At 38.4% G+C, this 16615-nt stretch overlaps 1 protein-coding gene across 2 annotated transcripts in view; it reads left to right on the plus strand.

Annotated features, from left to right (window-relative positions):
• Nucleotides 1-16615, plus strand: part of PLPPR1 (phospholipid phosphatase related 1) — a 286729-nt gene that overhangs the window by 253238 nt on the left and 16876 nt on the right. For both annotated transcript variants that reach the window (XM_007968568.3, XM_037982884.2), the window contains exon 4: nt 1419-1551. In XM_007968568.3, the coding sequence (XP_007966759.3) occupies nt 1419-1551 (133 nt within the window). The remainder of the gene's footprint in view (nt 1-1418; nt 1552-16615) is intronic.

Consider the following 16615-nt stretch of genomic DNA (forward strand, 5'->3'; position numbering starts at 1 on the left):
TTCTAGTTTTGAAATTTTATATTTAATTGCTGTTACCCATGTGCCTTTCATTATGTCATCATCTTTATCCATCTAAACAGATATTCCAGCATGATAGGAGAAATATAAGGTATGGGAATTAAAACATTAATAAATTTTCTCTAAAATCACAGGTCTATGTACAGCAAAGAAGATCATCTATGGGGTCACATTCTTCTGGGGAAATGTTAAAATTAGGATGAGGAAAAATCAAAATGGCATATGAATAGTGGAAAGTGTGGACTTTGGAATCCAATTGACATGTAAACTAATTCCTGTGCCCCCATGCACCATCCATATGCTTTGGAGGGCAAATTACCTAAACTTGCTGAACTTTCACTCCTCAACAGTAAAGCAAGGATAATTAGGCCTACAGGAGGGATCTTGTGAGCATGAAAATACTATGCTGAAGTGCCTAACACCCGGTATTTAATAGATGATGGTAATTAACATTTTACTCTTCTTTGATGAGTGTCAATCTTCAGTTATGGCAGTGTCATTGTTCATGAAAACTTGTCTCCTGCCAATTCCTTGTTTTAAATGGGAATACACTGTGCTGGGTGCTATAAGGATACTAAAGAATTATTAAGATATAGTCCCTACTATTAGGGAGCTTCCAATCTACATAAGGGTGTTATGATTTAAAGGGTAATACATATATTTATTAGTTTTAACAAGAGAGAGATGCCTATAATAAAGAAGGGAGCATCAACCAGTTCAGGGTAGGAGAAATATATCTGAGGCAAATATGATCAAATAAGAATTCAGAATGTAAATAATCATAATGGCAGATAATAAAGTAATGCAGTTAAGCGAAGTCCTCACTTAATATTGTGGATAGATTTTTGGAAACTGCACGTTTAAGCAAAACAATGTGCTATATAACAAAACTAATTTTACCATAGACTAATTGATATAAAGAAGAGTTAAATTCTTACAACATAAAGTATGGCATTTCACTTAAAGTTCCAGTTTTCAAAAACCTACTGGTATAAAGTGAGGTCTTACTGTAACCTCTTGTGATGTGTGTATATAATGCCTCCTTGGGCACATTGGCCTTCTGAATCATTCCTCATCATTGCAATTCACACAGAAATAAAAAAGAATTCAATCCCAGCATGAACCTTGTCATAAATTCTATTACAATTTACTTCAATTTGTTTCCATGTGACCTTAGAATTTAATATTATGGGCTGAAACTCTACCTGAAATGACCAATTATCACTTTCTCTAATTCTTTTGAAGTGTTAAATGCAAATTACTATCTAGTTCAACATCTCTCCCCAACACCTTTTAAAAGGATTGTGGGTCCTCAACAGTTTTGTTTTGTTTTTAAAGTCATGGGCCTCTCTTATCAAACAGATCTCCAACTTGACATTTCTTAAACATTCCTTCCCTAGATTTTTATTGGTGAAATATCCATGTATTTCATAAAATCAACAAGAGAATCCCTGATTGCTCAGGAGAAAACAATTCTAACCGGAGAATGCTGTTACCTGAACCCCTTACTTCGAAGGATCATAAGATTCACAGGTGAGTACAAGACGGTGCTGAACTAAGCTCTCACATAAAAGTGAAATTACTAAAGGCAATCACTAGATAAGATAAGCTATGGAAGTATCAACATTAAAAGCAAGGGCTGTTTTGGGGATTTTCTAAGAAGTGCAGAAATTGAGCCTGATCCTACTGCCACATCAAATTTTTGACCCTTGAAGTGGTACTTCTTAAATTGTCTTATGTGTGATTTCAACTGATTTTCCCCACACACAGTAGTTACCTGAGATTCCCCTGAACGTATGTTTTAATATTGACTGGATATTGCTATACACCTTTTGGCAGAGTCAGGCAAGGGGTTGGGGTGAGGGAGCATCAGGGGACACCAGTAAAATAAATTTAGAAATAATCAAATTTCCTGACAGAGATTTCCCATCCAGTAATTTTGTTATGCAGGGAATTTAACAAAGAGTGGGAAATCTCAGCCATCAGGTTCTTGAAAATAATGCCTTTTCAAAGTTGGAAAACAAATGCTTTTATTAGTGTTCATGATAGAGAATAATGAAGGCATATTCTACATCTCTCCTTCTAGGAATTTTATGAAAAGTGAGGTGCTAGTGATTAATAATTGCAGATATGGGAATAAATGTGTATGGGTACAGGTAGGAATGGAGATCTTACAAAGTTCCTACACATTAAGTACTCTATAAATGATAACTATTACAGTATTCTAATGAGATCCTACAAATGCCTACTGACCAGATGTTTAAGGGAGCCATGATACCATTTAGAACAAGAGAACTGACAACTGAGAAAGTGAGGGTCATGCTCTCAACAAGCCTTTTGGTAATCCTTAATCTTTTTTTTTTTTCCCTGTTGTAGGAAAGGATTGAATTTCTTCAAGTAATAAGCAAATACTACATCAAAATCAAATATGTAATAACTTGTCTGTTTGGAGTGGAAATGAAAGAAATAGTGCAGTGGGAAACCTAAGAAAATCTGATTTAAAAGAAGTAACCCTTAGCATTAAAATAGTCTCAGGCATTTGATGTTACTTGCAGAATAAAATTTTTGCAGACAATGGAAGTTTGCAACTGGCTTACAGGTATACCCTGGTCAATATGATGCCACTACTCTCTAGTTCACTCATTCCGAACAATGGTTTGTTCCAAAGATGTCCAGAGTTTGATCACTTCCCAGAAGGGCAAGATAAGAGATCAAGGGGAAATGAGGAGAGAAGAGAATATTTATTATACAGAACACTGAACTAGACATTTTACATACATTATTTCATTTAATCTATCCAAAACCCTGTACGGTATTTTATTTTATTTTTTAGACAGAGTCTTGCTGTCTCCCCAGGCTGAAGTGCAGTGGTACGATCTCGGCTCACTGCAACCTCCATCTGCCAGATTCAAACAATTCTCCTGTCTCAGCCTCCTGAGTGGGTGGGATTACAGGTGCCTGTCCCTAATGGTGGATAATTTTTTGTATTTTTAGTAGAGAGGGGTTTCACCATCTTGGTCAGGCTGGTCTTGAACTCCTGACTTCAGGTGATCCACCTGCCTCAGCCTCCCAAAGTGTTGGGATTACAGACATGAACCACCATGCCCGGCCCCTGTAATGTATTTTATAGTCCTAGTTGTACATATGAAGAATCTTGACAGGAAATGGGGTAAAGTAACTTTTCCCAAGGAGTAACGCATGCACACACACGTACATAATTTGATTCAGGGAAGATTTTATGACCACTGTCCAACCTGCTTCCTGTACATGTAATTACAGCAAGTTATTTAAAACAGAGATCTGTTACAATTAAATTGGAATACCTTTAAAAGTCACTGCTATTTCCCTTGGCAAAGATAAATTACACCTTTTGTGACCCACACACCTGGAGCAGAGTCCAAGGAATAGAAATTTTGACTGGCACTTGTCATTTATATAGACCTCTATGCAATGGTAGCACAAGTCTCTGTTCATTGAGGGAAGCCAGAAGATCCCTACCATCCAGGAACCAGTCCTCTAGATTGTCTGTTGTGGTATCTAAAACTCCCACTTGAGACACCACATTGTAGTGAGGCATGGTTCAGGAAGACCACTGTTAAAGTAGAAATTTGTCACCCTGGAGGAGCATCAAATTCCCACTTATAATCAATGACACATTAGTCCATTTGGATCTGTCATAAGCTAATAGAGATCTGGACCTTGGGAGGATAAGCCAGAGACATTCAAATAAGGTGAGTTAGTGTTCAGCATCATGAGATTCTGCTTCTAAAGAAGGGATGCTAGAGCAGAGATAGCCAAAAGGTAACATTTAAACTTTGGAGAATTAGAGGAAACAGCATTGAAAGGTTAGGGGGATTGCTGGGTTTAGGAAAAAAAAAAAAAAGCACTTGCTTCATGCTTTCCCTCTTTTGTTTTTTATGACTCTAGGATCCACCCAGTTGTTCAAGTAAAAAACCTGAGAGACACCTTACGCCATCTGGGAACTTGTTAGAAATTCTTAGGCCTCATTCTATACCTGCTAAATCAGAAAATATGGGGATTAAGTCTGATTATTTGTGTTTTCACAAGTCATCCAGGTGATTCTGATGCATGGAAAGTTTGAGAACCACTGGTTTAGGTGATTAAAAGTTCTTGTCTCCCTAAATCTTCTTTTGCAATATCATTGCATTCACCCCAGCCCCACAAAGCTACCATCTGTTAACCATTTTGTAGCTATTGACCTTTTTGAAGCAAAAGTATGAGAAAGCCAATTCTCTGCTTAAAACCTTTCAATAGATTTCTAGTGTTCTTAACATAGCCTACAGAGCCCTTCACAATCTGAGGTCCTCACATGTCTCCAGCCTCATCGCCTTTCACAATCTGAAGTCCTCGCATGTCTCCAGCCTCATCCAGAGCCACTCCCTGGTGAGACCCTCTCCCATCATGCTAAACAGCTTCACATGCCCTCCAAAGGAAAGTGTGATGCCTTGCCTCAGTACCTGTACATGTGCTGCTCCTTCAGCCTAGAATATTCTGTTGCCACCCTTTCACTCTAGAAGCTGGCCAAAGCCTACTCATCTTTAGAATGCTGTTTAGACATTACCTGTTTACCAATCCCATCAACTAGTTGCCTTGTCTTCTAGGCCTCCACTGAGCCTTGCACCTACATCTGTTATAGGCATTTCTCATATTACTATAATTACTTAAATCTGTTACTCCTGTTAATTTGTGATCCCTTGGAAAGCAGAAGTTATATCTTTTGCATTCCATATCAACAGCATACTTCAAAGTACCTGGCACACAGGTTGCTGCCAAAAAATGATTTTTGAGAGGTGATATGGTTTGGTTTTGTGTCCTTACCCAAATCTCATCTTGAATTGTACTCCCATAATTCCCACATGTTGTGAGAGGGACCTGGTAGGAGATAACTTGAATCATGGGAGTGGTTTCCCCCATACTGTTCTCATGGTAGTGAATAAGTGTCAAAACATCTGATGGTTTTATCAGGGGTTTCTGCTTTTGTGTCTTCCTCATTTTCTCTCTTTGCCCGCTGCCATCTATGTAAGATGTGACTTGCTCCTCCTTGCCTTCTGCCATGATTGCAAGGCTTCCCCAGACACATGAACTGTAAGTTCTTCATTAAACCTCTTTCCTTTGTAAATTGCCCAGCCTTGGGTATGTCTTTATTAACGTGAATGAAAAGCAAATATAAATTTTGCTAAATCACAGATTTGCCTAGAACTAGTTTCATAAATGCTGATTCTTAAGTATTCATTTGCCTTCTGTTTAATTAACTTTATTACCACTTTCAGCTTAGTCCTAGGAAATTAAAGTTCATAAATAAGATAATTTCTAAGAGAAAGAGAAGTCTGTTCTGACTTTTCATGTAGGAAGGGTGAAGGAATGGGTCTATTTATCTTGAGAAGGGTAAGTTCCTCTGAGTATGTGTGAATTTTTTTCACAAGAAAGGGTACTACTTAGAATAAAGACTGTTTAAATGGAAATGTTTTCTTTGGAAAAAATTAGAGTAAAATAAGGCAGTAATCAAAATATACTAGAAAAACTTATTTTGAAGAGCTTAGTCTTTTTTCTAGCCCCAAAGCTACCAAAATACATACTACGCAATTGACATAGGAAAATGACAACTGTTTCAGCTAACCATTCTAACGAACCAGAAATGGCATGACTTTTCTCTTGCAGTTTATGTAATTATTCTACAATCCACTACAAATAGTATTTTCCAAAAAATATCAACTTCACATTGTAAAAAAAGGCCAATGAATTAATTTTTAAGAAAACAAGGCTTTATGCTGTAAAAGATGAAAAAACTTGGGATTCTAATACAATTCTGGTAAAAGTAAATTGATATTTAACCCTTTCTGCATTGCAATTTGACAGTGTATTTCAATAACCTTACAAATAATGGTCTTTTTTTAACTCTAATGAAACAATCGGAAATGTAGATTAATTTTTGTGAACTAAAATTATTTTATAAGTTAGATAGGTCTAATTTTTGAAAAGAAATAATGCTGCCATTTTAAGTTGCAACCTCAGAAAATGGTATTAAGAATTTTTCATGTAGAATATTCATGATATGTGAAGTCAAAACACTATGAATCCATAATTGTTTTTAAATAAAAAGAATACAACATTATGTAAGTGTATATGTGTATTTGTGTGTGTGTTGTCCATAGCAAAGAGACTGAAGGGAAATACACTAAAAATTAGCTGTTGTCACTTCTGAATTGTAGGATAATGAGCAAATTGGGCAAATAATTTTTGGCTTTCTAATGTTCTGTAATTTTAATTTTTTATCATGAATGTGTACTTTTAGAAATCAGAAAAAGAACTAAAGATAATTTTTTTTAAGAGTGAGGGCAAAATAAAGGCCATCCAGAAGGATGGCCAAGTTCTCTAACACAGTCTGCAGTGTGGATAGAAGAGCAAAAATGTCAACTTGCTTCTCTAATTCTTTGTCTCTGTGTGGCATGGATTTGAAGGTTAGGCTTCTGCTTCACCCCACAGATCCAAATTAAGTTTTAAATGAGACAATGGCAAGAATAGTGAAGTCAAAGAGAAAACATTCAAATTCAACCATCTCCTCCTTTAGCAAATGCTAATGGTGTTGACTTTGACAGAGAGTATTAAATTCCTTTAATTCACAAATCCAACAATAAATTTTTTCCCCAAGGTTCTCATTATAAGAAGGCTGCCTGTCCTCCCAGGTTTTAAGCATAAAACATGATAGCTAAACTTCTCTATTCACTTCCTTCTAAACCATCGTATAATTTCTCAAGTTATATTTATATAATGTGGGAAGGGAGGACAGGAACTGGCTAAACTAACAGATTTTACCTATACTTTATAAAAACAAATGTCATCAAATTAGTAACATGTATGAAGACTCCTCTCATTTTTTCCCTCTTCATTTCGTTTACTTTATACCATTTCCTTTGCTACTACATTACATTGCATAGTAACAGCAATACAGATTTATGTTCTCGAGAGAGTTAAACATCCACATTTCTTTTTCAGTGGCAATGACTAAATAAGGAAGTTACATTTTCCAAAAAAAAATTATGAAGTTCAGTTCAATTCTGTTCACAAATATACTTGCGTAAATATTTTTGTAAATATCAATTATTAAATAGTAAATGTTTAACATTTAAAAGTAATGAATAGGCAGCATTAGAATTTGATGAGGGTTTTTGGTTTACCATATAGAAGGAAAACTAAATTAACTTTCCCTTCCTGAATAGCTGCTTTGAGTTAATTAAAAAACTGATTCAAATATGCCAACATTTGACTATTCGCACGTAAAATAGCTTGTCATCCAGAGCTATTCATTATAGTCTTTTCATTTGGGGTCACACAGTTGATCCATTATTACTTCTAATAAAAATTTAATTAAATACCAACCAAGTCTTCTGCCATTCAGGTCAGGTCCAAGGATTAGGTAGCACTGGACAGACTAAAAAGTGCCATGGTAAACAGCTAATTCATGTAATGCTAATTAATTTCCGTAAATCAAGTGTGGTCTAAGTGAAAGCATGAATATTTTAAATTCAGTTTCAAAGGTCATGGCGTTTATGATTGTAAGAATTGATACCCTGGGACAAGCTTAATGTCAGCCTTTTTGAGAACTAGAAAATCCTCAATTTTGAAAGTCATTTAAATATACTGTATCAGAAAAAAGACTATTTGATTCGATTAGTCTATTTCTGTTTGCATTCAGTATTATAGTTAAAATACAGCTGGGGGTCTGGTTATGTTCTTTCAACCTTCAATGAAATACTCATTGAGCACCTACGAGATGTTAGGTACAGATTAAGGTGTTGAGAATATATGAGTGAACCAAATGCAAATGTGCCCTCATTCAGTTTATAGTCCGATAGAAAAAGCCAGACACTAAACAAAATAAATTGTAGTGTTAGAAGATAGGTGGTACAGAGAAAAGTAACTAGGGAAAGGAAATAGGGAGTTTGTGGTGGCAGATATGTAACTTTAAATGGAAAGGGGAGGCTGTCATGCCATGAGAATTGTCGAGTTGGCAGTGAATCCATAGCAGGACAGACCAATCAAGACAGGGATGATCCCAGGGAACCAGACGCTCAGGGAACCAGGCCAGCTCCATGTGCTGACCAAGGAAGTTCAAGCTGCCCAGGTGATCTAAAGATAAGTGACAGTGCCCAGGCATGCAACTTTCTTTCTGAGCCATGAGTCTAGACCATAAAAGAAAAATGTCAAGAGCAAGGCAGGACATGGGCCTATAAGTAGATGGAGATAGTTTCTAGAACTCAGCAACAGGAACCATAGTTGAAGCTCAGGTACACAGGTAAAGAGCAAAGAGCCAGGAAGAATGTTAAGGGAAAAAAATGGAATTCCTGTTTCTGGACCACATAAGCAGCCAAGCCACTAGACTTAGAGACTAAGAGGTTTGCTACTTCCTACTGGGGATCAGGATTGGGCTTGTGACTGGGATTCAAGGACGCAGGGGAGGAAGGATGCTGAAGCTGGTACCATGACTGGCCTAGAAGGCATAGCCAGGGAGCAACTTTTGCGTGGGTCTCAAGAAATTGTGATGAAGTTGCTTTTGGTTCCTCTGCTCAGTGCAGGGACTGAATCTATTCCCCTTTGAATGTCATCCTTGGTGAGCCAGAATATTACAGATCTGAACAAGACTCCTGCCCTAGAACTCCATAGATTACCCTAATTATCAAGAGGAAAGTTATTGAGTCATATGAGACTCTAGTGATTCTTTTCTGAGGTTCCTCCTTAGCGTTAGTGTTTGGAGGCTGGACTCCAATAAAGGACTGAGCAGAAAACTGCTTTCTCTAGCACTTTGCAGGTTAGACAATGCAAATTCATGACACTACAATGAACTCAATTGCTGTAAAACAGTGTTTCTTACCCTCTGCACTATTGACATTCTCTGCCAGATAATTCTTTTTTTGTGTAGAAGTAGAATACTGACTTGTGTGCATTGTATTAATACGATGTTTAGTAGTACCTCTGGCCTCTCTTCACCAAATGCCAATAGCACTCACTCCTCCACTAGTGGCAATCAATGTCTCCAAACATTACAAAAGTTCCCTGGGGCGGGGTCACCCTCAGCTGACAACGACTTTTGTAAAGGTTTTTAAGTATATTTCAAAAACTTGTAAGAAGTTGTATAATATCTTGCATAACAAAAATATTCATATAACAAAATTAGGCACTAACTGATGACTCAACAGTTAGTAAAGAGTAGTTTCAAAGCTTCTTATAATAATTTTTTTAAAGTAGTATGTATTTTGGAAGCAACTTACTTATTTTTATTTTCTGAGACAGGGTCTTACTCTGTCACCCAGGCTGGAGTACAGTAGCATGATCACAGCTCATTGCAGCCTTGACCTCCCAGGCTCAAGCAATCCTTCCACCTCAGCCTCCCGAGTAGACGGGAGCACAGGCACACACTGCCATGCCCAGCTAATTTTAAATTATTACTTGTAGAGACAGGTCTCCCTATGTTGCTGAGGTTGTCTCGAACTCCTGGGCTTGAGGGATCCTCCAGCCTTAGCCTTCCAGGGTATTGATATTATAGGTGTGAGCAGAAACAATTTAAGTTATTACATTAGAACATAATGAAAGTGTTTAGGAAATGAGGAAATGCATCAAGCAGAGAGCAACAGCACCAGATCTCAGTGTCTGTAAATCACGAACAGGGCTGGCAGCTGCCCATGGGGCATGATCTTGTGGTAGGAATGGACATAGATTCAGATCATCAGCTTCAGCTTTAGAAACTTATAAACATGGAGTCACAAAAGCCAAATTTGAAGCCCTCAAAAAATCCAGGCCTCGATATTTCTGTATTTCGATATCTCTTGGTAGCTACATTTTTTTTCTCCACATTTAGTTTGTATCCAGGGCATATTTTCTAGACTTACTTGCATCTACATGTTCCGTTCCACTTTAAAGTTACCATGGCCTTTGGCAAACTTTTATGTTTTCCTCTCTATTAAGCAGCATTTGGAATTATACTGCCTAGAGGGACCGAGAAGATATTTAGAGGCTAGATGGCGAGAGAGAAGGCTTATATTTGTGAGATAAAGCACTGGGGAATTGTCCTGTCAAAGGAGTAAAGAGGACATTCTTGAGATAAAATCCTGTTAAGAAGTCAAGTAATTTTATGCTTTGAAGAAGTAAAAATGTATTTGTTCGTTCTTTTTGTTTATAGAAATATTTAGTGGGCTTTCTAGTTGATTACTCATCATCTTTATTAAGTAATTATCCTTCATCTTCACTTATCATGAGTAATTACAATGACAAATACAGGGTTTTGTTTGTTTTTTTTTTTTAAACCACCAGCTTATTGCATTGTAAAAGGTGCTTTATTAATGCAAAGGATGAATAACTGAGTCAAATATTTGTTTCAAGTTGTTACAACTGTATGTTTCTTATCTCTTTCCTGCATTTAAAAAATAATTTTATAATCAATTTATAACCACTTAGTTACATCTGCTTCTCTCAGTTATAACAGCAATATCAATAAAGGGCTCACAATTTACAAAGTGTTTTTACAACTGTTTTTTATGAATTCAGTGATCACCCTGTGATATAAGGACGACTTATAATTCATTTTAACAGATAAAGTAACTAGGTTCAGATTAATTGACTTAAATAAAATCTATTCTTATGATTTCAACCATCCAATCAAGACAAGCAGACTGTTGTCAGCCTTTGGTATTTGTGCAGTATCTATACGAGAAAGAGACCACAGCATTGCCCTGTAAACACCTGAAATTTACCATCCAAGGAACTGATATATTTGATTTTGTCAGAAACTTATTTTTGAAGCACAATATGTAAGGCATATGGATCAATTTGCACCAATTGTGTTTGTGTCATACTAGAAAAAAAGTCAGATTCATTGCTAAAGTGATGAGAAAAGTGCCTTATTCAAATGACATATCATAGATATTCAATCATCTTCCTTTTGGAGAATTGACTACAAAATTGAAGAACTCTTAGTCTGTTGTGGCAAGTGCAATACATTTCACAAGAGACATGCTATAAAGTCCTTGCCTCTTCTCAATGCTGTGTGTGTGCTCCCAAGCATAAGCTAAAATATCTTTATGGTCGGATGTTTATCCATATGTATGTTAATACATGGATGAATAAACTGAGAGAATTATGATTAAGAGTATAGACTCTGGAGCCTTACTGTTTGGTTTCTAACCCAAGCTCCTCTACTTACTAGCTGTGTGACCTTGGTCAAGTTAATTGACTTCTCTGTATCTCAATTTCCTCATCTGTAAAATGTAAAGATAATAGCATCTACCTCAAAGTCGTGGTGAGCATTAGGTGATCTAATATTGCAAAGCACTTAGAACAATACCTTGTATGTACTAAGCACAGCATATTAGCTATTGTTGTTATTATTATTACCATGGCAGTCATAGTTACAGATCTCATCAGGTCAGTACACCTTTATAAGGAAATGGGGTGAACATGGTAACCTCAGATAAATTATCTTTACAGGAAACTTCCAGTTTGAATAAAGCATGTTAATGAGAAAGCATTTTACCACTTTTCCTTTTCCCAAAGAAACTGTGGTTTCCTGAAGGAATAGTCTTCAATAGTTGAATTGAGGTACCTTGGCAAAAATGGAACTAGATTGAGATTTTCTACTGGGGATCCTGATGTGGAAAAGAAAAAGAAACAGTGAACTGTATGTGTTTCTTTAATCATGTGTTCCATTTCTAATGGCGTTTTGATGAAAGATGTGATCTAGACTAAGAGCTGGTTGGTGCATCAGAATATGGTTGGGGAAACAGTATAAGAATTCCCTAGGTATTCCTCTTACAGTGTCGAAATGGCACTGGTAACCCCCTGCCATTTGCTTGTACTTGTCTATGTGGGATAAGATTTTTCATCATTTTTTTCTACCAAAACAGAGGCCAGAAGCTGATGGGAGGCCACGTTTTCTCATTTTGTGGACATCATGGTAGAAAAGCTACCACAAAGAGATGCACAAAGCTGGTTAGATTTTGAAAAAGAGAAAATGTTCAGATACCTTCAACATCACACAACATGCTACTACTTTCACTATCTTTCATGACATCATTTTACCATAGAGAAACAAAAGAACTGACCTCTTTTAACAATTTTTTGTTTTGTTTTGTTTTGTTGTTTTTGGTTTTTGAGACAGTCTCGCTCTGTTGCCCGGGCTGGCGTGCAGTTGTGCAATCTTGGCTCACTGCAACCTCTGCCTCCCAAGTTCAAGTGATTCTCCCACCTCAGCCTCCTGAGTAGCTGGGATTACAGGTGCCCAGTGCCACTGGCTAATTTTTGCATTTTTAGTTAAAGATGGGGTTTCACCATGCTGGCCAGGCTGGTCTCGAACTCCTGGCCTTAAGGGATTACAGGGACAAGCCACTGTGGCCACAGGTTTTTGGGGTTTTTTTGTTGTTTGTTTTTTTTTTTTTGGTGGTGGTGGTGTTTGAGAAAGAGTTTTACTCTTTTTGCCCAGGCTGGAGTGCAATGGCACTATCTCAGCTCACTGCAACCTCTGCCTCCCAGGTTCAAGCGATTCTCCTGCCTCAGCCTCCTGAGTAGCTGGGACTACAGCCATGTGCCACCACACTCAGCTAATTTAGTATTTTTAGTAGAGACTGGGTTTCACCCTATTGGTTAGGCTGGTCTTGAACTCCTGAGCTCAGGTGACCTGCCTACCTCGGCCTCCCAAAGTGCTGGGATTACAGGCATGAGCCACCGTGCCTGGCCAACAATTTTTGATAAGAGATTGAGAATGAATGTTAAGGAAAGTAGGGAGGGGTGGCACAAGCTGCAGTTCAGACTAAGCAACTGCCCACAGAGTAGCTTTTCAACATAGGTGCAGGGTATTGTTGGCAACTTAATCCAGATAAATTGTTTTTATGTCTTTTTCACTATTATTTTTTAAATTTCCATGTGTTAGTTTCCCCACATGAAAATATATAGGAGTTTGTATGTGCCCACGTGTTAATACCAAAACTGACAACCATTGTAATTTCTCAGAATCAGAAATAGGGACATTTCTAAGATATGCATGTCTCAATAAAACTACCCATCAGTATACTTCCCAAGTTCATCATGACTTCAGTTTCCTGTGCTTCACAAACATCTCCAATAAAAAGTATTTGTTGTGTATGACATAGATCTCCATACTCTAAGGTTTTTTTAATTCTCACTGCATTAGAATAGAGAATGCTTTCATTTGTGAATTATGATTTAGAGTTTTCCAATTCATGAGACACTTATGAAGTCCCAGTTTTTAATGATCACTTATGTTCTAGTTGTCTAGCACTATGCCTGACTTTGTGAATTTTATAAAAAGGAGATGTGATCCCTGCAACTTACATGCTAAATGGTTTGCTGTCAACTCTATGCTCTCTGAAATCAGGGATGTAAGGCACCAACATGAATTAGAAAATATGGACAAGTTTCTATGCTCTTTTATCCTCTTCCATTACTTTCTACAGTTTCTTCAGCAGTTCATTCATTGATCCCACAATTATCTGTTAAATGTTTACTATGTGCCAAGTTTGATGCTAGGTGCTGGGAATACAATGATGAGCAAAAACAAATGTGCTCCTGGCTGTATGTAATAAAGCCTGCATATTCAACAATTCTAATGTGACAGATGGAAATTATTGAATAATCTATGCAAGTGTAAAGTTCCTACTGAAACAAGAAATATGAAAGAAGAGAATAATGGTACCATACTAGTCTAAAACAGGAGATTTTTCCAAGGTCCCATGTGATCTATGATTATTTCTCGCTATTTACTCTTAAATGGGGCTAGACCTATGCACGCTCTGTTCATCAACAGAAGTGTGACTTGCTCTTGGCCAGCTTTTCAGAGTTACATCTTGAAAGCAGATGTACGCAGCCCCAAGTCCAATCCCTAGTTAGCAGGCTTCCTACTAGAGCTCCTCAGCTCCAAGGAACTAGCATCTGCTGTCCTCACTGTGTGGCTCATTGGTGCTCTATAGGGCGTGCACAAAGCTGCTATAGCCAGCAGCAGCCATGCTCTCCAGAAGACGTGAATCTAGTCCTCTCAGAATGCGAAATGCCAGCGCCTGTGCCCCTGCCGCCTCCTGCCGAGTTCTTGTCCAAGAGTGTCTCTCTAAATACAGTTAGAAAAAAATAGATAAGAGAGGAGAGTCTTAGGCAAATTCAGAGCAAACTCATCCAGTGGGGAGACAGAAGCCTTGTTTTCTGGGGAGTCTAAATCCTGGATCTCAGAGTCAGGGGCCCGATAGTACGAGAGATGGAAAACCTTTCCCCAGGTTTTCTCCTGCAGTCTCTGTAGTCTGTCTTCTAAGGAGAAGCTTGAGTTTTCCATGACGTAAAAGAGTGTATGTGTGTGTGCACGCGCACGCACATGCATGAGTGTGTGTGTGAGAGAGAGAGATTAAACATATTCCATATGAAGGTTATCGACAGCGAACTTCTCTCACTCATCCTCCCTTCAGTTTGGCGTCAGTTGTTGGCAAAGTTTCCATCTTTTTTCACTGTCATCATGTATGATTTTAGTGGACAATTGAGAGATGATCCATCAGAAGCTGTCAGCAAAGTGCCTTTTTGACTGGAGAATTACACATTTATCATTTAATATGCAACATTTGGCCTTCAGTTTTGAGGCTCTACCCAAGGTCCTAGACTTTCAGGGCTTAAAAGGAACATGGTCCTTCCTTTGCTCACCCCACCAACCCCTGCTAATTGTTACTCTGTTGCATGCATCTAGACTTCCTAATGAAGGTCTGCTGTGTGGACAGCACTGAGCAGTCTGGTTCTGTACTTTTCCCAGTTCTGAAGGGATCCTGGAATGAGCTCTATTATTGTTTGTCAGTAGGCCAATTATTGGTGGCTTTGAAGATCCCCATCATGCATGTTTCCTGGTTCTGTCACTGTTTTTACTACATTCTTGGTGGAGTCAAGGGCTGGAGTCCTGCGCTGAGTCCACAGCAGGAATAGGGTCACAGAATTTCACTCCATGTCCTAAACCACTAGGGATCAAAGATCCTAATTTGTCCAAAGACATCCTATCTGAGATCAGATGGGGTCCAGGTAAAACCCTGAGAAAAAAAGTGAGAGACTTTAACACCTTCATCATTCGCTTTCTTCATCCTTTGTTTAGCCCAGTGTGCATCCGTTACGTTTTTTAGGCCACAAAGAGCTCAAGTTTCCTTAGACAATCCATGTTACTGGGACCTGATCATGGCCATCAGCAGCAGACACCAATTTTTTTGTCCTCCTTCCAAGCCTCTTTTTTTTTTATTTTTTATTATTATTATACTTTAAGTTCTAGGGTACATGTGCATAACCTGCAGGTTTGTTACATATGTATACTTGTACCATGTTGGTGTGCTGAACCCATCAACTCGTCAGCACCCATCAACTCGTCATTTACATCAGGTATAACTCCCTAATTTGACCCTTCCTTGGCCATTGCTAATGCAGTTACCCTGTGCTGTGGCGCCAAGCTGGATGTGAAAGTTCTCTAAGAGGTTCGTAGGGTTCCCAATCTACACTCCAGCAGGAAGACAATGCCCTTTGTCCACATTTCCAAAAACCCTTCTGGAGATTTACATTTCCCAGACCCTAAGGCTTGACACCAGCCTGAGGCAGGGAGCCTGGAAGTACCTCTTTACTCCTGTAATCAGACCAGGCAGGACTGCAGCTCCTCCTGTGACACCCACATCTGCTTCCTCCCCTACTCTGCAGTTGATTTCAGAAACTTCATAAGACTGTCTTGCCCTCCAGGTTATAGCTCTTGATCTTCCAAACCAAGCATATTCAGAATTCTGAACACAGCCAAAGCAATCACAACAAGCACATAGCTCTGGCAAATCGAAAGTGCTTTACTTTTAGACTTTTGTGTCTGTTGTAAATTGGAAAATTCATTCAAAAACATAATTGGCTTCTCTGAAGGAAGAAACATCACAGATGGAGCAGAGCCTTAAGATAAATAGAACCATCTGAGGGATTGCTGGGTTATGGAAATGAAAAATATCTATTAAAAAATATGATCTCACCTGAAGAATTTTAGATGCCAAACCAAGATACAGAGACGTTTTTAAAACATCTTCAAATCATGCCTTGCAATACTGGAGACTAAGTGGTGTTTCTTCTGACTCTAAGGGCAAGAGTAGCTGTTTTTAGCTTCTGAGGCTTGTAAAAATACACACAAGGAGCTCAGGGTTAAGTAACAGAAAGATGGCCTGAGTTCCTTTAGAAAAGCCCTGTATGATCTGACATGGTCTGTGAGTCACCAGTGCAGGTTCCACCATGCTTTGTTGCTGTGGCCTGCACAGGGCAGGTGGGCTTCCCAGGCTGATGCGATACCTTCTAAAGCTGGATCGAATGCACCAGAATCAAGTGTTTGGACAGCAGATGCTCCTGAAGCCAGCAGAAGAAACAGACACAATCCACAGAAGGCAAAGAGAAGAAGAGAAAGCCACTTTCAGCCTTGGCATCCAGGCCAGTGGCGTGGAGAGCTGGCCATCATACAATCACTGTGACCACAGAGCTGGCACTGACCCAAGGAGCCTAGAAACCCTCTGCCACAGAAAGAATAAAACCTGCCTTAATT

The sequence above is a fragment of the Chlorocebus sabaeus genome, chromosome 12 (assembly GCF_047675955.1).
Source record: "Chlorocebus sabaeus isolate Y175 chromosome 12, mChlSab1.0.hap1, whole genome shotgun sequence".
Lineage (NCBI taxonomy): Eukaryota > Metazoa > Chordata > Mammalia > Primates > Cercopithecidae > Chlorocebus > Chlorocebus sabaeus.